The sequence below is a fragment of the Typha latifolia genome, chromosome 4 (genome assembly GCF_019914945.1).
Source record: "Typha latifolia isolate L0001 chromosome 4, TyphaL0001v2, whole genome shotgun sequence".
Classification (NCBI taxonomy): Eukaryota; Viridiplantae; Streptophyta; class Magnoliopsida; order Poales; family Typhaceae; genus Typha; species Typha latifolia.
Genome location: NC_133089.1, coordinates 16,659,537 through 16,687,225, shown reverse-complemented (window position 1 = coordinate 16,687,225; position 27,689 = coordinate 16,659,537). Strand labels below are relative to the sequence as shown.

At 37.4% G+C, this 27,689-nt stretch overlaps 4 protein-coding genes across 5 annotated transcripts; 2 read left to right on the top strand and 2 right to left on the bottom strand.

Annotated features, from left to right (window-relative positions):
- The first annotated feature begins 234 nt into the window (after positions 1-234).
- On the top strand, positions 235-6,899 carry LOC140787082 (alanine aminotransferase 2-like). The gene is made up of 15 exons (XM_073135835.1): positions 235-614; positions 2,104-2,154; positions 2,478-2,528; positions 2,667-2,732; positions 2,796-2,857; positions 3,605-3,683; positions 3,758-3,862; positions 3,964-4,074; positions 4,480-4,617; positions 5,026-5,100; positions 5,233-5,353; positions 5,445-5,599; positions 5,717-5,791; positions 6,061-6,264; positions 6,437-6,899. Exons 1-15 carry the CDS (start codon positions 432-434, stop codon positions 6,551-6,553), a joined length of 1,593 nt encoding a protein of 530 aa, XP_072991936.1. The 5' UTR covers positions 235-431; the 3' UTR covers positions 6,554-6,899.
- Positions 6,900-7,499: 600 nt separating this feature from the next.
- Positions 7,500-11,230, top strand: LOC140785695 (uncharacterized). 2 transcript variants are annotated; one of them, XM_073133656.1, is made up of 6 exons: positions 7,500-7,528; positions 7,697-8,052; positions 8,133-8,697; positions 8,966-9,458; positions 9,626-9,707; positions 10,776-11,230. In XM_073133656.1, exons 2-6 carry the CDS (start codon positions 7,912-7,914, stop codon positions 10,995-10,997), a joined length of 1,503 nt encoding a protein of 500 aa, XP_072989757.1. In that variant the 5' UTR covers positions 7,500-7,528; positions 7,697-7,911; the 3' UTR covers positions 10,998-11,230. The 2 variants fall into 2 exon arrangements, with proteins under 2 accessions (XP_072989757.1, XP_072989759.1); XM_073133658.1 differs by lacking the exon at positions 7,500-7,528 and having other exon boundaries at positions 7,640-8,052; positions 10,844-10,918.
- A 2,054-nt stretch (positions 11,231-13,284) lies between these two features.
- On the bottom strand, positions 13,285-14,778 carry LOC140787115 (F-box only protein 13-like). Its single transcript, XM_073135886.1, has 2 exons — positions 14,746-14,778; positions 13,285-14,612 (listed from the first exon to the last, which is right to left on the bottom strand). The coding sequence occupies exon 2, from the start codon at positions 14,608-14,610 to the stop codon at positions 13,351-13,353; it is 1,260 nt and encodes a 419-aa protein (XP_072991987.1). The 5' UTR covers positions 14,611-14,612; positions 14,746-14,778; the 3' UTR covers positions 13,285-13,350.
- Positions 14,779-16,184: 1,406 nt separating this feature from the next.
- Positions 16,185-25,695, bottom strand: LOC140785929 (1-phosphatidylinositol-3-phosphate 5-kinase FAB1B-like). Its single transcript, XM_073134038.1, has 11 exons — positions 24,223-25,695; positions 23,140-23,868; positions 22,829-22,982; positions 22,401-22,745; positions 20,240-21,175; positions 19,818-20,149; positions 19,606-19,729; positions 19,349-19,507; positions 17,723-19,255; positions 17,252-17,518; positions 16,185-16,709 (listed from the first exon to the last, which is right to left on the bottom strand). Exons 1-11 carry the CDS (start codon positions 24,822-24,824, stop codon positions 16,383-16,385), a joined length of 5,508 nt encoding a protein of 1,835 aa, XP_072990139.1. The 5' UTR covers positions 24,825-25,695; the 3' UTR covers positions 16,185-16,382.
- Between the last annotated feature and the right edge of the window lie 1,994 nt (positions 25,696-27,689).

Genomic DNA, 27,689 nt, shown 5'->3' with positions numbered 1-27,689 from the left:
TTATTCAAATTTCCAAGTTGTTTGCCATGATGCTGTAGATTATTTATCAGAAGGTGAGATTGTGTGGAATGAGGTGGCCAAAAAATCAACTATTTTATTAAATAAAAAAGCTCACCTATTTTGAAAGCAAGATTAGTTCTGTAATTTTGTTTAAAATAATTATTTTAGACAAAGATTTTTATTTTTATTTTTTTTACTTCCCTATTTTGAATGGGACGGAGATTAGTATCCACTAAACACCAAACATTAATATCGCCCACTGTTTTCCTCTGCTGGATTCTCAATTCGCCGGGAGAAAGCGAATAAACTCGCAAAGAATCTGGTTGATTCTCTCTCAACTCTCAAACTCTCAGCAGCCAAGACCTAGACCTCGTTATCACTCAATCGCAGCCTTCCCCTGGGGGTTTATATAAGCCTCTCCAGCCGCAACAATGCGTCGATTCGCCGCGGAGAAAGCGAAGAAATTGGTCTCTGGTGCTCTGCTCTCCTCTCGATCTTGTCCTTCTTCGCCTTTCTGCTCTTCGTCGCCTGCTACTGCGGCGGCGGCGGCGGCGACTGCGGCCATGGCCCCTACGACGAGTTTTCCTGTTTCTGTGGAGTCCATCAATCCGAAGGTGGGATCTTTTTTCCTTTTGGTGGATCAAGGTGGCTTCTTGATTTGATCGGTTGGATTAGATTGATGGTTTGGCATTTGGGTTCGTTTTATTTTGGTGGATCAACCAAAGGTATTTTGGATTTGCTGGATTAAAGGCGATGCCGTTCGCTTATTTTTTGGTTGCTAAGATTTCTTCTTATTCCTGATCTTTTTCCTCTTTTATCATATGGGTTTATGGTTGAATTAGTGGGGAGGCTCTGGAATGTTTTGCTTAGCGTTGTTGGACAGTTCGATTGGATGGCGTGATAGGATTCTACGTTTAATCCTTGAACCTAGAAGGCTAGTACTGCTGAGTACAATAAGTAAAATATGATAATGATCAAGTTGAAGGAATCAAACCTAGAAATTTTTACACACTATATATTCATTTGGCTAAGTATGACGAACAAGGCACTATAAACTAATATATAATTTGTTGTATAGAAATAGCACGAACCAATAACAGATAGTAAATACTAAGTCCGTTAAGCTTGAGAGTACATTTAATCCTTTTATAATTTGAATGAAATTATGGCTGGAGATGTCTCAAGAAGATGCTTGTCCCCAAGATTTTCCATTTGTGTTGGTTGGCTTTAATTGCTTGTTTGTCTTACATCAATATTATAGCTAATTTATATCTAGGTGGCAAGTAATCTGTCGCATTATCTGTTCCTCCTGCTTTTATGTAATGATTTTTAATATTATTTCTGTAATTAATTTTTCATTATATCTCAGTATTCTTTTGGTTATTCTAATTTTCTTCTGTTAATTGTTTCTTGTGACTTAATTATTATTAGTCAGTCAGTTGACATGAGGCTAGTTTTCCTTTAATTTACAGTTTTATATTCTTATCCATGTTTTCAAATCATTTGTTCTCTTCGGGAGATCCAATTTCCTCATTGCTTCTTTTCATATCTGTTATCTTTCGCCCTCACATCCTGATGATTGCGGAAATGAGTACTTTCTGTTACTTTTGCACTGTTTCTCTTTTCTATATTATCTCGTTATCTTTAGAATTAATTCTGTCTTCCACTTTTTTTCCTGCTTGGATATCTGAGATTAATCTATCGAGTAACATCATATGACTCCAAATTTGGTGCTTAATATATTGCTCAATTTGTTGCTTATTTATAAACAATCAGCATATCACTACTGTGCGTTATATTTCCCTTGTGAGGCATTTTCTCTTGGCTTCTTCAATAGTTGGTTTTCATCGCACATTTGTGGCTATATTCACATAACTTCAGATCATGCCATTCATGTAGTGATATATGCACTTTTTGATTATATCTGTAAATCCTTGCCTTCTGAGTTAATTTGATATACTTCAGCTTGGAAGGTGATCCTACAATAGGCTGCAGAGTCTTGCTAATATGAATTCTCCTTTCTGAAACACATCTTTTTATCTCCACCACCATATCACATTTTTAAAAGTTATTATGCTTTGACTGACTTCCATCTTCCTTAAGGTTTTAAAATGTGAATATGCTGTCCGTGGAGAGATTGTGGCCCATGCTCAGGTACTTTAAGTTGTTATCTATGTCCATTTGGTTTAACATTTATTTCTTTTTATCTCTATTGAGGAAGATATTTGTGCACATAACTAAACGAAAGCCATATTATATGGTTGGAAATCAGCCAGACATACACTACCCGTTGTCTGCTTAAAAGAAGGGATCTAGTAGATGAAACAGGATTTTGTTGGTCTCTGATGTTCTAATTATCTACTCACAGTAACTTTGTATTAGGAAAATGTCCAGGATTATGCTACTTGAAGATTTTGTTAAATGTAATATCTCTAGATAGATGCTAATGAAATTACATCTATCATTATCTTCTCCAGCGCTTGCAACAAGAGTTACAAACAAAACCAGGATCGCATCCTTTTGATGAGGTGTGTAAGTTACCTTCCATTGCACTTGAATAGATTGCGTTCTTTAGTCTTCCATGTGCTTGATTTTGCAGATACAAAATTGCCAATTTTCATTTCATGTACTCTTTCAATTTCACATTCTTCCAAATGTTCTGGCAGATACTTTATTGTAATATTGGAAATCCCCAGTCTCTTGGTCAGCTGCCAGTGACATTTTTCCGGGAGGTGAGTGTTCTACCTAAGTTTGGCCATTGCTGCTTCTCTTGGATACTTATGTAGGCTTTTCAGGTCCTTTCTTTGTGTGATCATCCATCTCTTTTGGACAAAAGCGAAACTCATGCTTTATTCAGGTAAACTGTTAGCAGTACCCAGCGTACATCTTCACTAGAAACAAATGTTACTGTCACAAGTATTTGGGTCCACAAGAAGCATACTATATGACTAGTTATAGTAAGCTCTTTCGCTTTTCCATTTTTCTAACTAATGGTGCTGCTGAAAGAAAATCTGAATTATGACATGATTACTAGTGTCTTTTTCAGATACTTTCTCCATTATCTTTGTAACTACAAGTTCGTTTACTTTTAGGTCATTCTTCTAGATAAAAGATTTAAAGGAGCTTGTTGCGAAAGATTGCTTGGGCTTAATCTCTTCTTGCTGTTCCTTTCCTTGTCAGTGGCAGTTAGTTTCTAATGCTTTAGGAACTGCAGAAGCCTCTTTTCATTTCTGTCATACACAGATTTCACAGCATATTTACATTGTAAGAAGAGAGTGCATATAACAATATGAAATTTGTGTTCTGTCAACATAACCTGAGTGCATACTGCATAGTTTTCATTGCTACCTTACTTTGTTCATGCACATGCTTGTGGGATCTCAGTTCTTTAATCTTCCTATGGTATAATGTGCTGTTATCACTTGTATGCTAGTGTCAGCCGACAATCTAAATAAGGCCTATATTTCAGACCTGATGGCTATTTTTCAATAATCATTATACAACTGCATCAAGCCTTTTAACCTTTTCTAGGATGTCATTTACATCATTAAATAACTGCTGCATTATGCGGCCAAAGTATTACCTTTATATGTTCATTTTGCAGTTCAGATGCTATAGCAAGGGCATGGCAGATTATGGACATGATTCCTGGTAGGGCTACCGGAGCCTACAGTCATAGTCAGGTATGAACATGCTACCAGAAGCTTCTCCTCTTAATTAGATGGCCTTGAGAATTAATGTGTGATTCTTTTTTCAGGGCGTAAAAGGCTTACGTGATGCAATTGCTGAAGGAATTGCTGTTCGTGATGGTTTTCCTGCCAATGCAGATGATATTTTCCTGACGGATGGAGCAAGCCCAGCAGTATTTACTTGATTTCCCATCTTTATGCATAAGTCTTTTTCTTGCAAAAGATATATATTTCCCATCTGTTTTTTTTATTTTTCTTCATTTTCAACTCTTAGGTGCACATGATGATGCAACTATTGATTAGTTGTGAGAAAGATGGCATTCTCTGCCCCATACCCCAGTACCCTTTGTACTCTGCCTCAATTGCTCTTCATGGTGGTTCTCTTGTATGTTCTTCACTGAGCTTTTAGAATCATTGAACGGTTTGAATTATCTGTTAAATTATGTAACAATTATCTTTTAGAATGGTCAGATGTACCTCTCTTTGCTTGGTTTGAATTATCTATTCATTATGTGCAATATTTTGAGTTAGAATATGTCGAATTTTATATTCATGCATAAGAATACCATTAACTAGTTCTTCAAATAGAATTAGTGAAATTTGATAGTGATGCATCAGAATACCTCATAGAAACCTGTTAAGATGTTTGGCCTTACTAGTGTGTGTATGATTTTCTTGTTTAGTCACATAAATCTGTCACTAAGACAGACCAATGTATGCTAATGATGTAAGGGTCCTCAAATGGAAGTTTGAATGTTTGAAGAACTAATAAAGGGGCATTTGGTTGCAGGTCCCTTATTATCTTGATGAAGCTACAGGGTGGGGATTGGAGACTGCTGAGCTGAAGAAACAACTGGAAGAAGCTCGATCAAGAGGAATTACTGTTAGAGCACTAGTAGTGATAAATCCAGGAAATCCTACTGGACAGGTTCTTTCTGTCTCTTACTACGGATTATGAGAACATGTAACCAATTTTATTTTTGTCTTTTCTTATATATTTGAAGTACCTGCAATTAAATATTATCTTAGATTATCTTGTGTAGTGGGGTCTGTGGTTATTGTGGGCAATAAACTCATGACATAGTACTTGTTTATTCCCCTTTTCCCAAAGATTGTTATATTTCAATTGTCAAATGCATATATTCCTCCTGAATATAGTTAAAATCATTATTGTTAGCCTTGTGGGAAGTTTTTCCTCTAGGCACCTTTTGTTTAGCATTGCCGTAATACCCTACATCATTCCAGTACTGCCCTAATTATGGTTTACATTGTAACAATGTTAGTAAGTTATTCCTGCTAGTACTATATTTGTTTATTAACATTGAACTTTCTCCAGGTTCTTGCAGAGGAAAATCAGCGTGAAGTTGTAGAGTTTTGCAAGAAAGAAGGACTAGTTCTTCTAGCAGATGAGGTGCAGCATCAGTATATGGTTCAAACATTGAGCCATTTCCTAAGGCCACAATTGTCTTGAATTTACTTATGCATTTGTATTGCCAGTGAGCTGACTTTCTTTAGTAACTAATGCACTTTGTTTTTCTTATAGGTCTACCAAGAAAATATCTATGTTGATAACAAAAAATTTAGCTCTTTCAAAAAGATAGCACGGTCAATGGGATACGGCGATGAAGATCTATCCTTAGTATCCTTCCAATCAGTTTCAAAGGGTATACCAGTTCTTATTTTTATCGTTATGCATGCCATTTTGAGCTGATTATCCTTGTTTTTTATATAGCTTAAAATTTTCCATTCCATTAGGGTACTATGGAGAGTGTGGAAAAAGGGGAGGTTACATGGAGATAACTGGTTTCAGTCCTGATGTAAGAGATCAAATTTACAAGGTGGCATCTGTAAACCTTTGTTCCAACATCTCGGGCCAGATTCTTGCGAGCCTTGTGATGAATCCACCAAAGGTAAATAATAACTGATTTATCTTCTACTTTGAAGTTTGAAGAAGCTTTGTTCTTAATAAGTACATCTGTAAACATTGTTGTGATCGCAAGAAATAAATGACCCGGATGAACCTGCAGGTTGGCGATGAATCATATGAATCTTATATGGCAGAGAGGGATGGTATTCTTTCATCCTTGGCTCGTCGTGCAAAGGTTAGTTCACCTATCTGTTGGCGGTGTTTGTCCTCAAGTTAGTTGGAGATGTACGCATGCATGTAGCTGCAATTATCTCCAGGTTTATGCATTTGTTTCTTTGTCCTTGCTTTATGTGCTGATCTGTGGCATTATTTTTAGGTTCCTCACATTTCAGGAGATATGCTTTAATAGTGTTATGAACTTGAGTTTTCTTATGTAGATGTGTCAAAAGGGGATTCTCAATCCTAGAGCTTGTGATGATTGTTATATATTCCTACCTGATACAGGCTTTGGAAGATGCATTTAATAGCTTAGAAGGTGTCACATGCAACAAGGCTGAGGGAGCAATGTATCTGTTCCCTTGCCTTTGCCTACCTCAGAAGGCAATTGAAGCTGCCAAAGCAGTCAACACACCTCCAGATGCATTTTATGCTCGCCGCCTTCTTGAGGCCACTGGAATCGTTGTTGTTCCTGGCTCTGGATTTGGACAGGTGATTAGATTGTTAATATCAAGCTGCTTGATATGAGCTACTAACTGTATGGATGAACCACTTATGGGAAGAAGCTGATTTTTCAGCTGCAGTAGTTGTCTTTGTTCTAACACTGCTTTCTTCTTCTTCTTTTTTTCTTTTTTTCTTTTTTGTCCCTGTTATTCCGATCTAGGTCCCTGGGACATGGCATTTCAGATGCACAATCCTGCCGCAGGAGGATAAGATTCCAGCCATCATTTCTAGGCTTAAGGCATTCCATGAAGCATTCATGGAAGAATTCCGTGATTAATCTGGGAATCCTGTTTGCAGGCTGCAACTAGGTAGAGTTCTGAGGAAGTGAGGAATCGCCGCTCTTCCTCATGTTTAGCATCATTTGAAACAGAATAATCTTGCCATCCATCAAGTTTTTCAGTGGGTGGATCAAACAAACATTCTCACTTGACTGAGGCGGTCATATGCCACAAGTTTCAGATATTTTTTTGCAAAAAATTGTGCTATTTATTGAGGATGATGTCCAGATAGATTGTTTGTCATAGTCATATATGGTGTCATTGAATGGGCTGGTTCTTCTGTAGGAACATTAATGCGGAGCTCTGAGCAATAAAGTTGAAATGAATTCAGTATTTCACAAATAATTACTGTGCTTATTGTATTCAATATCTTGTTTAGACATCCAATGATATGGTAGTACAGTATTACTCATCTCTGATGGGGCCTTCACTCTTTGCAGCTCTAACTATATTTGCCAGGTGCAATTGTTGTTCTCTTTATATTTGCAGGCTGGTTTTAGTAGCTTTCATACTATGTTAATGTGTTATTACAACTAAACTATGAATGAAGCTGATCTCTTTCTTTCCTTTTGAGTTAATGAGACAGAGCCTGGAAATTTTTGCCCAGCCTTTAGGTCATTGTCCTATAAAGCAGCAAGGAAGAGAGTCTCTGTAACTGGGAGTGCTTTAATATAGAAGGGTTTGCCTACTCTCATAATATCCTTGGGCTTGGAGACCATTTGTCCTCATCTATGGCAGGGTCATATACACAAACAGATGTCAGTTTAAAAACTAGGGCTGGGGGAGGTCCATGTTTCTTAATTCTTACACAACTTTAACATGCAAGACTGCTATTTCCCCAAAAAAAAATATAAAAAGAAGACTGCCATTCTCCATGCCACTGCACAGTTGAATTCATCACTGCCCTTTAGAATTCATGGCCATATGTCTATATGACAGGCAAGCAGCAAGCAGTCAGATTAAAAAAAGAAAAGGTAATATAAAATACAGAGAGAAGCTTTTAACCTCTGGAGTCTGGACAACAGCAAGAGTTCAAATTATTACCTCTCTCACTTATTCTCAGTCTATCTCTATCAGCTTCCAAATCTTCCCTTTTTAGTTTAACCTCTTGTTCTCCTCCCTCTTATTCTCCATTTCTTCAGACCATAAACCTCCAGAGAACCAAGAAGGCCCTGCCCATTAATTATTATTATTTCCATGTATTCCCCAAAAGGAATGCTACTGTTGTGATTGACAAGGGAAAGGGAGAAAAAGAGCTAGTGGACTCACAATCCAAACCGCCAAAAGCCTGGCATTTATCTCAGGGAAAAGGGTGACCAAGAGAGAAAAGAAACAGGCTTTTTCTCTTTCCTGAAGAATGATTCAAGTTAGGAAGGCAGCTAAAGAAACCAAGGATTCCTCAAGTCCCAAATCAGTGATCACTACTAGCCTATCTCCAATGGAGCTAAAAGCTTCAGCATATCTCCAAGCTTCATCTGCTTTCTTAAGCAATAGGAGGGTAAAGTTATATCTAGACATTGTGGTTTCTTAGTCTTGAACTCTAAGCATTAGCTAATTTTCTTTCTTTCTTTGTTCCAGGATTCATTGGAGAGTGATTCAAGCTTTAACTGCACCAACAGAGAAGACCCATTTGCTGTTACCTTTGATGATCCACTTTGCAAGCTTAATCTCAAGGAAACCTCAGACTTTGTGAAGGCATTTCCTATGACCATCAGGAGTAGTAGCAGTCAGAGAAGCCTACAGGAGACCTCAGCACAAAGGAGGAGGGAAGGGATGAGCTCAATTGAGCAGAGGAGATTAGAGGCTCCCTCCACACCAGGAAGGCCACTATTCAAGTTTAGTCCTGGACAGCTCCCAAGGAAGAGCATCCCTTCCAAGTGGGAAGATGCAGAGAAGTGGTTAATCAGTAGTTCTTGCAATGAATCCCCTGCTCATGTGACAAAACCATCAGACCCTTCAAAGATCTCCAGGAACCGTGGCGTTCTCCACCAAAAAGGAGATACCTTTCCAGAGAAAATGATGGCCAGTGAGGACAAGGCTCCAAGTGCACCAAGACTAAGCTTTCATGGGCCAATGATGCCAGTGATGTCTCAAGATCCAAATACAACTTTGCATAGGGCATCTACAGAAGTGCTCCTGAAAGGTTAATACAGAAATTTTAAAAAAAATTTGCTTTTTCTTAACCATTAGCTTACTTTTTTTCCCTCATTTTCTCCAGATTTTTTTTATAAAAATTATATATTTCTTTTTTCTTGCTTTATCTCTTGTTACTACCTCTTCTGTACTTTCTCTGCTAGTTGGTGATGGTAGTATAGTGCAACTTGCTGCAACTTTAATGAGATTAACAAACAATAAGAATCGTTTGGGTCTACCTTAATTTGTTTATAATCTTTTCTCTTATATCACTGCAGATAAGTTCACAGACAATGTGGAGCCAATCCTTCCTAATTTCTTGTATTCAGAGCCTACAAAAGAGAACTTTCTGTTCAGAAGTTCATACTGCGAAGTAATGAAAGATGCGACGACAGAAGTAATCCCTGAGGGTAACCGGAGAGACGTCGGGACTGAGATGACACCTCTGGGTAGCTCGACCACATCGAGATGCCACACTCCTATTAAGAATTCTTCACCTGCAAGGCATAATACTCCCGCAAGCAGGTCTGGTCCATTGGTGCCTTACAATTCTAGCATTGATATCTCCGAACTGAAGGACTGTCACTTTGCAAAGCTTGAGCTCAGCGCACAGTATGATTCAGTGGTCTCGAATTGGAGCTCAAAAGAGGAGGAAGAAGAGGAAGTTTCGAAGAGTCTGAGGCATTTTGAGATAAGTGGTGCAAGGAAGAGCATTACCGAGTCTAGAGCTTCTGCATGGGAAGAGGAGGAAAGGACTAAGAGTTGTATCAGGTGAACTGTTAAAAAATATAAGCTTGCAGATTATGATCTGAAATACAAAATTCTTTTTATGTTAACTTACATCCACTCCTTCCCTTTTTACAATTTTAGAGTGCAAATAGCTTTTTTACCCATATGTTACTTTATCTTAGCTTTTCTTTATGTTCTTTATCCTATAGGTATCAGAGAGAAGAGGCAAAAATTCAAGCATGGGTGAACCTGCAGAGTGCTAAAGCAGAAGCACAATCAAGAAAGTTGGAGGTAGGAATATATGGAATCATTTCCTTTCTTACTCTGTTCCTCTTAGAATTGATATCGGTCTTTTGACTTGCAAATTGCATTCTGTCTCTCTCCCTCTTCCCCTCTCTGTTAACACTTGAGTGCACAATCCTAGGTTAATTTTAGTAGTTCTTCATAGAAACTTGTCGCTAATACTGATAGGATAAGCCTAATATGCGGGTCATGGCAATTATGTTAATGCTTTTCTCAGAAACAAAACTATCAACTGACAATCCTAGTAGATCTTCATGGCCTTCAGTCATTTTCCAAACTCTATGTCAATATTCAACAATGCTATTTTTGCTCAAATAGGAAAGTTCGAATGTGTTCTATTTTGAAAGTTTGAAGATGAAAAATTTAGGGTGGTAGAATCAATTTCATTTGCAGAAAGCCTTCAATGATAATTCTGCAAAATGAGAGTACAGGATTATCTGCTGTCTTTTCACCACTATTCTGACCCTGTTTTACCTCAATGTCTTCCTTGCTATTATCTCATAGCTGAGTTATTATGAAGAGCTGGACATTATCTCCTGTTTCTCCTTGTCTTTCAATCCACATGTGCCTAATGTTATTGTCCTTAGGCCTATATCTTTTGATTTAATAAACCGTGCGGTTTGGAGTTTGGTTGATGGTTCTTTAGAGTCAAGGATATACTTGCTGTCGCTAAGCCATGTGAAGGTCGTCCATTTGAACACATTTAAATCTGACCCTTAGGATAACTCATACGTGTTTCTTTCTCCTCGATTGTGTCAATGATGTAATTGTCTTTATATTATATGTATGTCCTTATGCTTTTGAAGTCTCTATCCAAATTCTTTCATAATATATCTCTTTGACAGAACTTACAATCAGGAAACCGACAACCATTAGGATTGGCTTTTGGACATTTCTTAGTGTGCTTCCTCAGAAAAGATGATTTTGATCTTCTGAACTAAAATATTATGGAGTTGGTGCCATTTAGACACATTGACAATTCCTTATTGGTTGAATGAGCTAAATTTCATGTTTAGTCCTTACTGCATAAAAGTTTAAGTTTTCTAATATTCATAGGTGAAAATTCAGAAGATGAGATCTTGTTTTGAAGAAAAGGTGATGAAAAGGATGGCAATTGTTCATAGGAAAGCTGAAGAATGGAGAGCAACAGCCCAGCTGCAGCACTCACAACAAGTACAGAAAGCATATGAACAGGCAAGCAAGATGAAGAGCAAGAATAGCTCTCATTTCTCAGGCTACACATCTTGTGGCTGCTTTTCTTGCAACGATAATCTCTAAAACTTAAAAATAGAGCATAAACCATTTCCTTTTCCTTCAGAAACTCAGAAGAAAGGGTCAGCAGAAGATTGAACAATTACTGGGTTTATTTGGTTTCTTCTTGTATTATTCAAAGTAAATTTGCTTAGTTGGGGGCATAACTCATGTCACTTTGTTGAACTGATGAAATGAAAGAAACAACTGCAAGAATTTTTTTTTATGATATATAGAAAAAAAAGGAACCTTTTGATCTACTTAACTTCCAATTTTCCTTGATCAGATATAAACTTTGCAGACCTTAAGAAGGTGAAAGGACAAAAAATTGGAACTTGGAAGCTTTGTTTTCCCTCTGATTTCCCTACTCATAATTTCAAAATGTATTCACAACTTGTCTTCTACTACAATAACAAGACTTAAAATACTGCTGTTTTGTTGATATTAACTTTGTTTATACTTTGGTCTGAAGAGCTCCTTGGGCTTTACAAGCCCAAAATTTAAATGACCACAAGGTCAGTCTACAATGTTACCAAGAAAGAAGCAAAGACTAGTCTTTCTGAAATCATGTGCCTCTTTGACTGAATGCACAAAATACATGAACTGCTGTAAGCAATACATTGTCTCACCTCACAAAACCCAAGCTTTGTTGTAACTCTTGAGCTCTGTGCCTTCTTGGCCTTAGAGACAGAGAGAGAGAAAGAGAGAATAGTTTCTTAGTTGAAAATTTTAAAAATTGAGAGGGAGAAAACTGAGCAGTAATAGGATGTACAACTAAGGGAACAGTTCAAAGCATCTGGGGAGGGGGGTGTCAGGCAGTCAGAATACCCATGTGAGGTGGTTGTCTTGAAGGGCTTGGATCATTTAGGCAATGGAAGACTCAGCTGCAGTGCAGTATATAGATAGAGGTGGAGGGATCCCCAGGACCACAGAGGAGATAGGTTGGATTAGATTATAATATTACATAGGAGAGCATCTAATAGGCCATTCTTTTCTAATCAAAACAACAACCTAATAGGCATTCTGAGAAGACAAGTCTTTGGTCTGGATTTGGATTGGTCTCCTTGTCCAGGTTGCCCTAGCCTGTTCTTCTACTACAGTACTACTGTAACTGTTGATGTGCATCTTCATTCAAATTCCCTTTTAAAGACTAACCTCACTAAACGTTAATGAAGTTTGATCCCCCTCCATGAGTTTGGACCTGGCCCAGGCCCAACCTGAAGATACTTGAGTTGATGATAGTCTCAGAATTTAGGGCTTTTTTTTTTTTTAAAGTATAAAGTTTTAAGGCATGAAGTGAGAGTGCATTGCTTTTACATTAACTAATGTTTTAAGTTAAAACAAGCATTGAAGAAAAGCTAAATAGCTCTAATATTATCTATTTGCAGCTTACTCTCATAAATCATCAACCTTTTGAAATTGCTTCATCCCGTTTCACATGAATTTTGACAAATTATATGCGCTAACATCTGATGTAACAGGAATAAAAACCATATCCTAATAGCCAGCAATGCTTGCTAAATTCAACGCCTCGATCCCACGTGACATAGACTTACTGGATCAAAGAGGGAATACCTCGACTATCGGAAGCCCCCAGTAACAAGTGGGCCTGTTCTAGTGTTTCTTGGTCCATAGATACTCTCTCTTTCCTTTTGTCTGCATACTTCTTTTGTCATTGTTTCCTGCTAATCATGGATAAAGACATGACCATAGATCTTAGATTTACTAAGTTTTTAATTTGTGTCTTCGTGTGATACTAGATCTGGTAGCTATGTGCTTGTTCTGGCGTTGGGAGTCATGGTTAATCTTTTGTCTCTTATCGGAGATGATACATAGATGGGTCAGCATCTTCAACAGTGCAAGGTCCACTAATAGATTGTGTTTGACTCCTGTCACCCATTCCTATTATAGATAAAAACAATCTTTTACTAACCTCATGTCTCCTGTTTTGATATCAGAAGAAGTTACTGACCCTTTATTTACTTTAATGACCAATATGTTACAGGTGAAGAGGAGTAAAATTCTATCAAGTAAAATTCTGCATTGAGGAATGCCTTTTGGGTCCAAACCAGCAAAGTATTGATGCTTTTTATTGCCAATGGAAGCAGTTCTGGCTCAACGAATACAAACCTGGCCAGAGGAAATGACAGACAAAAAATCCCCACATTGATTCTACTTATCACTTTAAAACTGTACAGATAAGTGGAAGTCATACTACCTTCCAAAGCAAGGACTCACTTTCATCAACTGGTGTAGTATCAATAGGTTCTTGGCATCCATGATTACAAATGGCAACCAAGAAAGAAGAACAAAGTGCAACAAAGAAAAAAAAGTTGTCATAAAGATCTTTATCCATAGAAATCAAGTTACAACCAGACACTCAAACAACAGCCTCCACCCTTGGCTCAAAACAGAAGGCAGACATGAACTCCTTGGCCTTCCCATTCATGTAGCACTTGGGTAACTCCATCCACTGGTTAGTGACCAAATTGCACATCACATAGCTGCTGAAATCATCAGAACATACACAGATAAAGATCATATCTCTATGACAAACACAGTTTATATCCACTTTTTTCTTATACAACTCGTGTGACATCGAAGGCGGCATCGCTGCTACTTGCTGCCATGATCTCTCTTCATTGGAGAATCTCCAAACTCTTAGGCTTGCTGTCTCAAGAAACTCTGATAGAACAACTACCAACATCTCTCCTTTACTCTCAACAACATCAATTGAGTACTCGAAGTAGGCTGGCAGAAGCCTTGGGTATTCGAAGAAGGTCTTCTCCGCAAGATTGCAAGCCATGATGGTTCCTGAACAAGTAAGGAAGCAGATTACATCGTCGCCGTTTTCATTCAATCTAACTGAAGAGTACTGCTTGAACGGGCTCTTCTGCATGTTAGTAGCAACAATATCTCCAGTTTTGCTAAGGAAATAGACAGTGCTCTCATATCCAACCCCATCTGATTGTGTAGACTTCTCGCCTTTCTGAACCAACATAACCTCTTCTTCCCACATATTCTTCTTGGAGTCAAACACCCTGAAAGCAAGATTTGAGAATTCACCAAAGATCATGACAACTTTATATGTAGTTGGATCATCATCTTTTTGTGAGGAGTGCATGGCAATGGCATGGAGAGTTTGACTTTCACTAGCCTCGCCTATCGGAGGGAGCTCACGACGCACCCCGGTAATCGGATTGCAAATAGCCAAGTCATTAGAAGATGCATGGTAACAGATTAGGCCACCAGATGATGCCACAGGAATCGGCTTGCATCCATGGCTTTGCTGCAGGAACATTGGATGACTTAAATTCTTCCAATTCCCTTCAGTGGTGTCGAAAACAATCGACTGGTCTAGATATTGATCTACCATAAGGAACCATGGATCTCTGAAGGGTATCTGAGAGCAGGCAAATTGGAATGTTGCAGAGTTTGCAACAGAATTCCATCTCCTGCAAACCGATCGAAGGCGAAAGAAGCTTGAGGCAGGAAGCTTGGAGAGGACCCTCTCAAGCAAGTCTTGATTTAGCTCATCTAAGGAGAAGGTGAGATTGGTATGTGGCTCTTCTGATGCTTTCCTCTTCCTGGGATTTACTCCCACCACATTCATGTTTTGCTCCATCAAACTTGAGGACATATCTAGTAGTTAGAAACCAGGATAGTAAATTTTAGCACATAGCAGCATCAGAGGGAGATAAAATATAACAAAAAAAAAAAAAAATATATATATATATATATATATATCAACAAAAGAGTAGACCCAAGAACGCACCTAAGACTCTTTTCTGTTACACTGAGGAGTAGTAAGGTTGTAACTTTATATATATATATATATATATAGACACACACACACACATACAAGAGAGAGGGAGAGAGAGTAGGAAATGCTATAGGAGGGAAGACCAAAAGGAAGGAAACAAGGGAGGCAAAAGACAGAGGAAAGGAGAAAAAAGATTCACAGCTGCACTGATACACACGAATAGGTACTATGTCAAAGGGTTAATCTTAGAGAGAGAGAGAGAGAGAGAGAGAGAGAGAGAGAGAGAGAGAATCCTGGCTTGGCTGACCTTTGTGTAAGAAAGAAAGGGCCAACTCAATGACAGCATACAAAATACTCTCTCTCTCTCTCTCTCTCTCTTCTCTACCTCGTTGAGAGAATCTAAATTTTCTTCTATAAATCGTGGTGGGGTGGATAACTTTATCCGCCTTTGTCATAAGTCAAAGGGGGGGGGGGGCATTGAGAGAAAGGACCCAGGAGAGGAAGGTGCGGGAATATAGGGGCCATCATAATGGCGATAGGAGGTAGTAAACAAAACAAGGAAAAAGCCGTTACTTCCGGTGTCTTTACCCGCTGCATCACCCACCTGCACAGGCAGAGTCACAGATCTCGATGCATTTTGGACTCCTGGAGTGGAGTGATAGCACGTTTTTCAAACACCACCTCCTCTCCCCCAATCCCCAAATATGCAAATGGGACTAGGGTGGTGAGGGGAATGGATGATTCTTTGAAGCATTAAAATGTTGAGCAAGAATACACACCAGAGGATCAATCAATCATCAAACAAACAAAACCAAAAGAAGAAGAAATGGAAAAGAGATTGCAGAAAGAATAACATTCCACTTCTTTTTTCTTTTTTTTCTTTTTTTTTTTGTTAATGGAATGCTTCCATTTTGTGGGGGCAAATTCAACCCTATGGAGGACCTGAAAACAATCTTCCAGTGTCTGACAAACAAAATTTGGACATGAGTAGGGAGCAAGAACACTTGTGAGAAAAAAATTTCTACTGGGTGTCTCAATAAGAGTTGTATATCAAGTATCAAATACTGCAAAATGAGCATAAATGCAAAAAACTGGACTTGAGTTAATGATGAACATGATAAGAGTATCAAGCTGATGCACTGAAAAGGAAAAAAGATAAAAGAAAATTTGAAAGAGAGACTGCTGAGACGTAGATCTTCAGTAACAGAAAAAGATACTAGTCGATCATAATTCATGTCCATGGTTCTCAGATGTTTTCGGTTGATCTTTTGTAGGCCATTATGTCAACGCCATATTATGAAAGTAAAAATATAAAGTGGAAAACAATCAGTATATGCTGGGTGTAACTCCTGCCGCTGGAATAACCTGGAATAACTCCTAGATGGTAGATGTCCATACAGAAGCAGATACTTCTTTCTGCATGGCTTTATATGAGATTGAGTAAAAGTATCTGGAACTATAAATTTTGACTATCATTTCTGCATTTCTGAAATTTCAAATACTTGATGGAATACAATTGGGGATTCCAAATATTAGGATCGTAGAAAGAAATGAACAAAATTAGAAAGAATAGAAAAGCTGTATATGGAGGAAACCCATAAAACGCGGGCGATTCCATATTTACATTCTAAAACTTACAAAAAGAAGACTTACGACCCAACCAAGGAATCCTGCATGTTATCTTGCCTGGGTTCAATCCTTGAGTTGCTAGGCATGATTGCAGGAGGTGACCACTGATCTGGGACGACAAGAAAATATGCGGACATGGCTTTCCTAAACCGTTTTTTGTATTGCTTGGGTGAGATTACAGTTGGAGAGACATTCTTTGGCCCACCCAAAATCCCAGAAGCTTTCACCCATGTCTCTAAATGTTTGTCCCATGTATATTGCCTCATAAAATCTATGATACCCAGTACCAGTTCATGCTTCTCCTCATCAATCCCAACCAATAAAGAGTAATCCATCACATCAACAGACTGCAACAGCATAAACAATGCAACATATCATATACAAGAAGGCACCAATGCAAGAATCTTCGTCTAAACAAAAAGTTTGAAAAATATATGAATGTGGTATAACTTACTCTGATGAAAGCAATTATAACTGTTTCAAGGTATCTTTCGAAAAATCAAATTCAGAATGAAAAATATTGTATTGTAGCAACAAAGTGCAAAAAGGACTAGAATGAGTTACAATGAAAACTCTAAAAACAGTTTAATTTACACAATCGGTCTGAAAGAATAGATCCCATACTTCATAAAGAACCTCAATTCTTTTTCAACCTAGGTTCAGATTGTATTGTAAAACCTACCTCTCCAGGAGAAATAACAAAGGCTTTATATGAAATAAGAATTCTATGAAGAACTTTATAATATGTAGTTTTCTCCTTTATGCCAATACAATATCATTAATGAAAATGTGGGGACATAAAGAAGATTCTTCTAGTCTTGAGATCATTTCACAGGGCCACAACATTTTGAGTAACTAAACTGAACTTCAAGGATATATTTTTACTCACCGCAAGGAATGAAGTGTCATTCCAAACAGCTCGCTCCAGAAGCCTCTTTGCCTTGTTGCCAACAAAAATTGGTGAAGTAGGCATTGTTTCAATCAAGTTTTGATCTAGAAGTACTTTATTGGTACCACTTGAATCTGGATTGTACCGTGACCTTGAAGAACCCTTTAAGTCATATAGCCTTGTCACATTCCGTCCAAACAAAAGATTTTCCATGACCAGCACATCCATCTTTAACTCTTTTCCACCTTTCAAGTTCTTAGCAGTAACCTGTTAAAGTATATCAAGCAACTTACTAAGAAGTTAAATCTACAAGAATACTGATAGTATTCTTTGATAAGAAGGATGATTAAATTACTCAGTGCAATGAGTACCAAAATCAGAAAATTCTCCCAGGAAACACAGCAGAACAAAATAGATAAGGCACTCTGAGAGACAGCTTACAGGATGAGGAAAGCTAAAAGTACATCATACCTGATAAATACCAAGAATCTTTGCCAAGCATGTCGGACTTCTTGTGCCTATTGACTCTGCAATGTATTTAAAGTATGCAGGAGCAAACTTGATGAATGATTCCAATTCTGTTTTGGTAACTTGCTTTATTATAAATCTATCATCCAATGATTTTGCGAAGAACACATTGCTCTTGCCACCCTGTGCCCCCCATTTCTTACAACGGCTGAGGGACCTTACAAAATCGACCTCAGATGGACAACAGGTTCTCCTCAATGTGTCAAAATGTTTTGCATAGTAACAAGTCACAGTATATTTTACCTTCCCAAGAGGGCCTTCATCGGTAAAACTAACCCTGATATGCATTGCTTTTGTGTAGATAAGTGGATCTGGAGTGAAAGAGCCACGGCTACCAGATAAAGACAGAATGCTCTCATCAGTAGACCCAAAATTTCTACAAGGGTCCAAAGAAATTTCATCAACTGATTGAGATGACGGAAAAGCTCCTGAATCATTAAGTGAAAACAAGAATGATGGATCCACGTCTCTTATTCTCTCCTGATTATCAGACAACTGAATATGATATTCGTGAGAGACAAGTGCATAAGAAATGATGCTGGTTGGTTCATCATCATAGATTGCAATGACAATGTCATTGACTCCTATAGGAAGAAGAAACCTTGGCCCACCCTGACGCTCTAACTCCCTGAATAAGGAAACATAAACAGGAGTGTACTCATTGAGTGCACCAAACCTATGAGAATTACCCCAACTCTTGTTCAAAGAACGGTAGAAATGTACAAAAGGCATCCCCAGCCAGCTAGAGAAGTCCTCAGCGCTGTCTCCCAGCTTATTAAGTAACACAGATGCAAATGAGTGAGTCACTTCAGCTCCATTTTGTTCTTCTGAATCCTCTGAAAGTGATAATGAACCTGGTGCTTCTACTGAAGCTGCAGAATCTAATGTGCTTGCATTGGCAAGAATTGGACTATTTTCACCAGTCCATTTTGCATCAAATGCATCTGACAAGTTCGATAAATTTGAAAATTGCCCATCTGAGAGAGTTCGTCTGGCAACAAGACCATATTCCAGTGGAACTGATTGCTCGCTGACACTAATGCTAGTATGGAGAGACATTTTGCTTTCTGTCCTTTGGAAAGAATCCAGTTCTTTGTCTACTCCTTGCTGGCCTATATTTGATTTATGATTATCATAAGATACTTCCTTACAATTAACTGCATTGATGCTCTCCCTGAGATCACTAATTTTCAAATCTTCAGAAACAGCATCAGTACCATTAACGCCAGTTTGAGGATTCGTCACTTCATCTGAATCACTGAACTTCTCAGTAGAATAGGTTTTCTTCAAATCTCTTTGTGGGAAACTACTTGGCACGTCCTGTGGACTACTAGCTGATTTGGAAGCAAATATTAAGCGTTGATCCCATAAATATGAGTGAAAGAGTAACTGTCTCCTTAACTTATTGACCTCAAGAATATCAATAATTTGTTGCCCCATCCTCAGCTCCTTTTTCGAAATTTTATGCATAGAGTCCTACATGACTCAAAAATATCAGTAAGTGTGTGAATGTTAAGACATAAAATTTGTCAAAAACATGGTTAAGAAAGAAGTTAAATGATATGCAACCTCAAATTCTGACTTCTCCTTTTGGAGAATTCCTTCAAGATTAACAATGTAATGTCCCAATTCTGGAACCTCCAAGCTTCCATTGGGAGTTCTTTTATCTGCAATTTGGTACAGAGCATTCCGTATTTCTCTAAATAGAAGTTCTGCTCTCTCAGCAATCTGTAATGTAATGAGGAAACTTTTAAGCAGGCCCAGAAAAAAGTACTACAATGTTAACACTTGCAACCATGAACCTAGAAGATAGGATGTCCTCACACCTCATCTGCCTCTTTTTGTATCCACTCGTGATTCTTGTAATTAAAATCAAGCTTATGAGGTGGCAAATAAACAGAATGAACATTAATAGATGCATACCGGAAGCAAGCTACCATTTTCCCAAACCTGTTCATGCAAGAAGAGCAATATCAGAAAATAAGATAGCGTGGCCCGGTTATTCATGAATCAAAGAAAACTGCGACGGAAGAGGTACCCATAGAACCGGAGGCAGTCCCTGTGAAGAGAATGGCCGCAGCTGGCTACCCTACTTGCAGCAGCATGGTTCGAAAAACTAAGCTCCAAAAATTTACCAAAAGATAAACCCCAGGCAGCATCAGACATGACAACTCTTTGAGTTGCTGGAGGAAATCCATTATCACGAGGGCATCGTAGACACCTGTGCCACATCCAGATCTTTCCATCGCGCTCCCCGGGCAAAAGAAACTCTGGAAGCTTTCTAACAGATATTGTTAGACTACCTTGTCGATGAGTGTAACAATGAACATGGGCTTCTGATGGCATATCGCAAGAATGACATCGATAACTCTGAAATGAATATTAGGTACCTTAGGTAATAGAAACAAATGTAAAGCAGAAAAAAAAATAAAAAAAAAAGAAACTAGAAGGAAGAATAACCTGATCAAATAAATGGTCTCTCAAAAATCTTCCTAAAGGTTTATCAAAGTTGCCATAGTACTTAATACGGAAGAGTTGTGAACGCTCACAAACAGTTCCCTTCCAGACACATCGTGTAGATAATGAAACCAAAATGCTCTGATGATCAGAAGAAGAGGTCAGAATTTCTTCTTTCAGCAATGTGTTTTCATGTCTTCTGTCAACTTCTTGATCTGAAGCCGCTAAATTGGTTGACTTCAATTGCTCATCTAAATTGGTGCTCCTGGTATGCTTTCCATTAGAAAGAAAATCATCAGTCTCTGACATCTTCGAGCAATTATGACAGCTATCAGGGATAACAGAATCATTTGCAATTGCCTGACTATTGGATGTAGATAAGACAGTCTCATGACAATCTCCAAAGCATACTTTACTGTTCTCTTTCATACAGAACTGAGGTGACAAGTTTGAAAGTTCACCCAGGCAGAAAGAAGATAAGGATGATGTAGTAAGAGGTACCATGACATTCTCTGAATTATTTTTCTTCTCCACACAAAAACACTTGGTGTCAACAGATATAGATGAAGAAATAGAATTTGCAGTATGAGAGTTATGGCTTCCATAAGAGACTGTCAATGCTTCTGTGAGCATTTGACCAGAGTGAACTGAATTTAAGTTGGAATCTGATATATTGGATTTTTGAGCATCGACACTGGCTTGTTGCTTTCCAGCAGGGATAGTGAAACCAGGTATAGTGGAGATGGATCTGTCTATATTTGATGGTTTATCTGGCAATGCGACAGTTATTGGAGACTTCAAGGGAAGTTCTGGCAGGGAGGCACCTTCATCTGCAAGAAAACATGTTTCCAGGGCCAAATGATAAGCTGCAAAAATCCCATATTGGATTACATGTTTCACTCTTTTTAGCTCATCGATAGTACCACCCTTAAGTAAAACCTGCAAGAATCAAAGAAACCAGAGGAATTATTTATGTGCATACACTCATGTGCCCAATTAAATGCATGCATTCATCTGATATATACGTCAGATGAAAGATTTTCTTTTTATCTTGTATAAGATTGTACACTCCAAAACTACAGAGAAATTTTGGAAAATCACGAAATTCTTGAAAGTAAATAGAGCCACTTTAATATATAAAAAGAAATATATTACAAGCATAATATACATATTCATGTAGTGGAATACTAGTTAGCAAAATTCTACCTTCGGTAAAAACCATTACTCAATAAGTGTAATTCTGAATTCTGGCAGTATTTATCCAAAGTTCATCTTACCTAGGTGTAAGGCTCACATAGAAATGTAAACAACTTCAGCATCATTGCCTTTTTCTCAGAAAATTAGGATGGAATCTACAAGTCAAAGTTGATAAGGCTTCATCACAGCATTGAACAAAATATACTGATTTCATTTTCAATTAAACTAGAACTGCTCTCGCGTAGGAAAAATGAGAAAAGATTGGAGCCCTACATTCATAGCCAATCCAAGATTGGAGCCCTTCATTCATAGCCAATCCACCAAATATTGAGAGAAGGGAGAGAATGAGGGCAAGAAAAAGGCATTACAAAGAAAGTAAGATGATGATTCAAATATTCACTGCATTTACATTTATGTACTAGTTGAACTTTTTGACATTGGTCAAATGTTTAGATCCTGTACTTATGATGCTCCAGAAGATAAGCATAAGATTTGAAGAGTGAATTGTTCTAGCTTGGAATTTTCTTGTCACGATGGCCTTATTGAAGATCAATGTTATTATCTTAATTGCATTAGCATATTATAATATTTGCATGATCTATGAGGAGTATGATACTAAAGGTGAAAAATGATGGAATAACATTATTACCTTCCAATGCAATCAGATAATGGACACTTTGGGGTGCGCCTGGATTATTTTCAGAATATCTCATATCACCTACAACAATTCTAGAATGAGAACACCTAACTAAACTATTTACAACATACTGCAGATTCAGTTTCATTTCCCAACAATGAGTGTTGTGTTTTCACCACTACTATAATAATATAACCAACCTCTCATATAAGAAATAAGCATGTCACCATGGAAAAACCCATTGACAAACTTATACTTAAATTTAATACAAGAATCAAAATGAAGAGTTTAATACAAGAATTTAAAGCTAAAAACTGGGCGATTACTTACAGTGCAACCCAAGGGCTTAGGGCATCCTTCAAGAAACATCAAAGTCTTCAGCATTTTCTTCATACCTTGACCTGCACTTACATGATGTTCAAAAAACTTTTCCACATGAAAGTACTCACAGTGCCCCAAATTCTGAGATGATAGATGGTCAATAGAAGGTACTATCTGAGCACCACTGCAGCGAGCTATTCTCTCTAAAAGGGGCCTTTTGATGTTCAAAACAAGTGAGATGTCCTTCTCTAGAAGTAAATCTTGGGCATAACGAGCAACAGTTTTCTCCACGAAAAGGATGTCGGGTTGGTGAGCAACTATCTTTGCAACTGCCATTCTCAAGTGATCTGTTTCCTGAACGTCATAAGAATTATGCAGATGAGCAATAAACACAGGGCAAGTACACAGAAAATGAGAGGTAAAATTGGTCATCTTACCTGCTGGAGTAAAGTATCAATACTTGACAGCAAATTTGTCACTCGTTGGTACTCAAGAGCTCCTCCAAGGATTAGGAAACGAGGTTTTTCTATTCTTGATGCCATACGTCGATGTGCCGTATTCTTCTTACAAACTACTCCTTTTACAACCATGCTAACAAAAAATAGATAAAGAACTTTAGAAGAACTTTACTACTTGCCAGATTTGACTAGGCCATCAGCTAAGAAAACTAAATTAACCACGAATGAAGTATAAGTCAACAACTCTTGCTGTTTAATACATGAATTATTGAGAAAAGAAACTTATTCACCTCTCACTGCGATGTCCACATGCTAAGCACTTAACCTTTACATATCCACCAGGATCCATACCACCCCCTTTGCTCATGTCTGGTTTAAGAAAATTTGCAGCTTCCCATGATAAGGATGTAACAATCTCGAGCCAACTCCTCTTATCACCTTCTTCACCTATGGAAATGTTCTCAACTTGAAGAAGTTGAGCTATCAAAGCCCTGAAATGTCCATCAACAACATTTTTCATGGCTTTCTTATGTTCTTCACTTGATCGATCTCTACTCCGGAACTCACCACTGCCAAAGCTATGTGATGAACAAAGATGATCCCACTCTCCAGTAGCATCCTCATCGTCATCATCAAACAGAATAGGTTCTCTTTCATCATCTTCATCTTCTGGGTCAGGAGGAAGCCAAAGGAGTCCATTATTCTCAAAGTCCACGGGCTCAGCATCAGTACTTTCCATGGCATATATGGAAGATGAAGCATCACACTCATAACTGTTATCAGGTTCTGCTTCATCGTCCAACTTATGATCAGCTAAAGAACCTTGAAATTCTATGTCATCCAGTGGAGAGCAAATCTCTTTGGAAATTACATTTTCTTCAGCAATGTTCATAATTTGTGAAGTATAACCTGCATCAAGTTCATCAAACTCAACCTGGCCATAGTAACAATCAGGATCCTGGAGATGTTGTTCTTGCAGATCATGGAATGTTCCATACTCTTCACCATCATCATCACTCCTATAATCAAAACAATCATGCATCACAGGATTCATAAATTACAATTAACCTCGAAAACATTAGCCATACTATTCATATTTCCAATTAGTATCTAGTCGAAGAAGTCTCCATAATATAGATAACTTGTCAAAAGTCAAAACATCGAGTACGAAAATTTACTATAGTTAAAATTTGGTATATTGAAATTCTAAAACGTGCAGTATCTTGTGAAAATATATGATGCAAAAATATAAATTGATTTATCTGCAGATATGCCCGTTGTATGGATAGTAGCAGGTCACTAGCTAATCATTTAAGCATTTAAAGAATATGAATGTTCCAGTACCACAATAGCCAACGAAAGGATAAATCTACCTGTTTGTCAAATAGCCAAACTGAATTGAAGACGAAGCATCTTTTTCTGGAACAACAGCCACATTCCTTCCAGATACAAGCACATCTTGCTTGTAAGAGAAAGATTTGATCTGGCAAGATTGATGAGGACTAGGGACAGAACCAAGTGAGACATGCTGATAAGCTCCAGTGGAGTAAGATCCAGCAGTTGTGGTGCTGTTAACAGTCCCATTCGACTTGGTACTGACTAAACTTGTCTCTGAAAGAGAAGGGCTGATGGTAGCTCGATTCCCTTTATCAGCAGCAAATTTTTCCTGCTCCAATTGCTTAAAGCAAAAGTTGCAAACACGGATCCTCTCAACATCTTCCCTGCTATTCCTTGGATCATCTGACAAAACTGGAATGGAGTTAGCAGTGCACCTTCCACAAAAAATACGCCCACAACGACGACAATGGTGCCTGCGGTTAAAGATTGTGAATTGTGAATCACAGTCATAACAAACCCGACAACTGTGATCGGGCATCCAAAAATCCCTTGATACATTGGCTGGTTCAGAACGCCGAGGAATCCAGGACTTCAAAGCATTAACTAGTTCCGAGAATGCCCTATCGGGGTTATCCATTGATGGAAAAACCTCGCAAACTCCCTCATCCTTAGATTCTCATCTGCTGCAACAGCAGAACAAATGGAAAAGCAGAAGAAAGCAGATTTCTAACTGCAAGAAGGTCAAGCAGGTTGCTTCTTAAAAATTTCAGTAAACCTTCTTCCAAAATTCAGCAATTAATTGGTCTTATGTATCTCCTAAGTGGCACAATTGGTAGGCAGCCAACTTTTTCTTCCAATAGACTAGTATTTATCCACAATTCAATCGGTAAAAGGAATCTGTCTCAAATAATCGGAAACTGTCTTCTTGTACAATGGCAACAAGCAAACTTGACACCAAATGCAAGCACAACACTATCGAAAAAAAAAACCCAGATTGCAATCTTCGCTATAAGTGCGCGCGAACCCAAACACCAAAGAACTCAGTTGTCCTGAAATCATTTACACGATTAAAGAAACCGAAATCGCCGCTTTGAAGAACTTCCATCGCTTCCAATCAACTAAATCAAACAAATAACATACAATGCACCCCAAGACGGGATTTTTTTTCTTTCACCCCTTTCAAAAATCAATTCCAACAACCACCACGAGAATCAAAACCGCGAACGACCCAATAAACCTCACGATCATGGGATAAGACCCGCCAAGCGAATCTGATTAGAGGCACGGAATCCGACCTCAACAGCGACGGAGAAGGCCAAAGGAGGAGGGAGGGAAGGAGAGGAGAGAGAGAGGCGTGGGAGATCAGGGAAACACCTGTAACTCCCCCCGCGTTAATCTTTTTTTGCCTTTTCTGGGAAGACTACAACGAACCAAACGCGCGTTTCGAACCGTTTCCGCGGAAATTACAGTGAGCCAATGGGCGAGAAGAGATGCGAAAAAGGGGACGCTTTTGCTCGCTTCTCTCGCACACACAGCTCGCTCGCTCATTCACCATCGTGCTTCCGCTTTTTTCTCACGGTAATCCTTTTTGTCTTTTTTTTATTTCGATTTTTCATTTCACACCCTATTAATATCTCTATTTCAACCTCGATAATATATTAGTATAAATCATAATAGAAGACACTAAAGGAAGTGTCATACACTATAGACATGAACTTATTTGTTAATATATCTAAAATTTAGTGAATAAAATAAAAATGAAAATTTTAACAAAAAAAATTTATATTCTCTATATATTATTAAAAATAATTTTTTTCTTACTTTTGCTGCAAACTAGCAAACAATCCAAAAAATTACGGCCATGACAATGTAAAATCTCTAATAAAATAATAAATGTAATAATAATATTAATTTGAGTGTTATTATACCTTAAAATAGGACTTGTAGGTGAAAATTGTGTTTGAGGCATGTGTTTAGTATGAGCTCTTTGGTAATATAGACCATATATTATTGGTACCTATAACTAATTATTAGAGAAACTTACAATAAATTTAAAATTACGAATGTTGGGTAGTGACAACTTTAACTATCGGTCAAAATATTTATATTGGAAAAGGATTGTAAACAACCATTCTAAAAGAGTCCATTATAAAGAAATCCAAATATTAGTAGCTGAGCAACTGACTACATAATTAATTTTATAAAACTTTAGAATAATTTGACTTGAACATGATTAATAATGTAATTTATTGATCTTGGAAGATGTATTGTTTATCTTTATTCTTTAAAGTTTGCATGTTTTAAAATTTCATCCATGTGATTCAATAAAAGAGATCTATTTAAAACTTCATATAATTGATTCATGTAGGTTTATATTTATAAAATAGCTCCAGTAAAGAATGATTGATTCATGTAGGTTTATATTTATAAAATAGCTCCAGTAAAGAATGATGATTAAATTATATGATAGCTGTACCTAGTCTCAAAGCAAGATATAGAAAGTCAAAAAAACATTTTAATTTATACTATATTATATAATTATTAGATTTTAGAAAATATAAAGAATACAAATAAACATATAAAATACATAAATTTTGGCATAAAAAATAAAAAAATAAAAAAATGTAATCGAATTTTAACATAGAAAATATAGCATAACAATCAAGAATTTTTTTCTTAAATATATCAACTTGAATAATAGTAATAAGTTACTAACATCTAATATATAATTATATCTTTTTAGAATCTCAACTTTTAAATAATTTGTTAGAAAAAGCAAATGTGAAATCTCCGTTAGTTTTGAAATTTTAAATAGTACAAATTAATCATTTTATGAATTAGAATGAAAGCAGGTAATGAGATAATTTTAGACCCTACATAATTACCCAAAAATATGGAGTAAAATTTAAATTATACCCCTTTTTTTTAAACATACGGTCTAGAAGTTAGGATTTCGATTCTGTTGTCGGTTGGCTGTCGAATCGGGTTGAATACTTTATTTGCTAGCCTGCCCATGAGTGGGTCGAGCAAACATGCTATAATAGTCTACCTTATTAATGTGCATCGACCTCTGAGAAGCAGACGGAGCTTCATGGAAATTTTAAATTTTATTGTTAGGCTTATATTTTTTAAAGATATTTTTATTCGGGCTGGGCCGGGTTTAATGGATGGGCTTTTCGGCCAGGACTTTCGAGATAAGCCGGGCAAATAAAGGACTCGCCTATGCTGCCTATTGGCAATTCAAGCTCGAGCTAGGCCGGGTATGCAGATTGGGCCATAATCACTTCTATTTCATAGACGTTAATATTTGGTGAACTTTTTATTGGAGTTAAATATGTATATGGTTTGGGCATTTTAGATTAATTTATAAGTGCAGTTCTCTATACATATATCAGTGAAAAACTAATTGTTTCTAATTTATAATTAATTTATGATATCATAATTTATATATAATTACAAATTATATAAGAGCTCAAAATAATATAATTACCGCGCTAACTAT

Excerpts from the sequence above, each read along its gene's own strand:
- LOC140787082 (XM_073135835.1), top strand. The coding sequence starts at position 432 with ATGCGTCGATTCGCCGCGGAGAAAGCGAAGAAATTGGTCTCTGGTGCT. Across the intron at positions 615-2,103 it reads TGGAGTCCATCAATCCGAAG|GTTTTAAAATGTGAATATGC; the intron begins GTGGGATCTTTT and ends ATCTTCCTTAAG. Across the intron at positions 3,684-3,757 it reads GAGCCTACAGTCATAGTCAG|GGCGTAAAAGGCTTACGTGA; the intron begins GTATGAACATGC and ends TTCTTTTTTCAG.
- LOC140785695 (XM_073133656.1), top strand. The coding sequence starts at position 7,912 with ATGATTCAAGTTAGGAAGGCAGCTAAAGAAACCAAGGATTCCTCAAGT. Across the intron at positions 8,053-8,132 it reads CTTTCTTAAGCAATAGGAGG|GATTCATTGGAGAGTGATTC; the intron begins GTAAAGTTATAT and ends TCTTTGTTCCAG. Across the intron at positions 9,708-10,775 it reads CACAATCAAGAAAGTTGGAG|GTGAAAATTCAGAAGATGAG; the intron begins GTAGGAATATAT and ends TAATATTCATAG.
- LOC140787115 (XM_073135886.1), bottom strand. The coding sequence starts at position 14,610 with ATGTCCTCAAGTTTGATGGAGCAAAACATGAATGTGGTGGGAGTAAAT.
- LOC140785929 (XM_073134038.1), bottom strand. The coding sequence starts at position 24,824 with ATGGATAACCCCGATAGGGCATTCTCGGAACTAGTTAATGCTTTGAAG. Across the intron at positions 21,176-22,400 it reads CTAAGCCCTTGGGTTGCACT|GTTTTACTTAAGGGTGGTAC; the intron begins GTAAGTAATCGC and ends TGATTCTTGCAG. Across the intron at positions 19,256-19,348 it reads AGGAGAAGTCAGAATTTGAG|GACTCTATGCATAAAATTTC; the intron begins GTTGCATATCAT and ends TGAGTCATGTAG.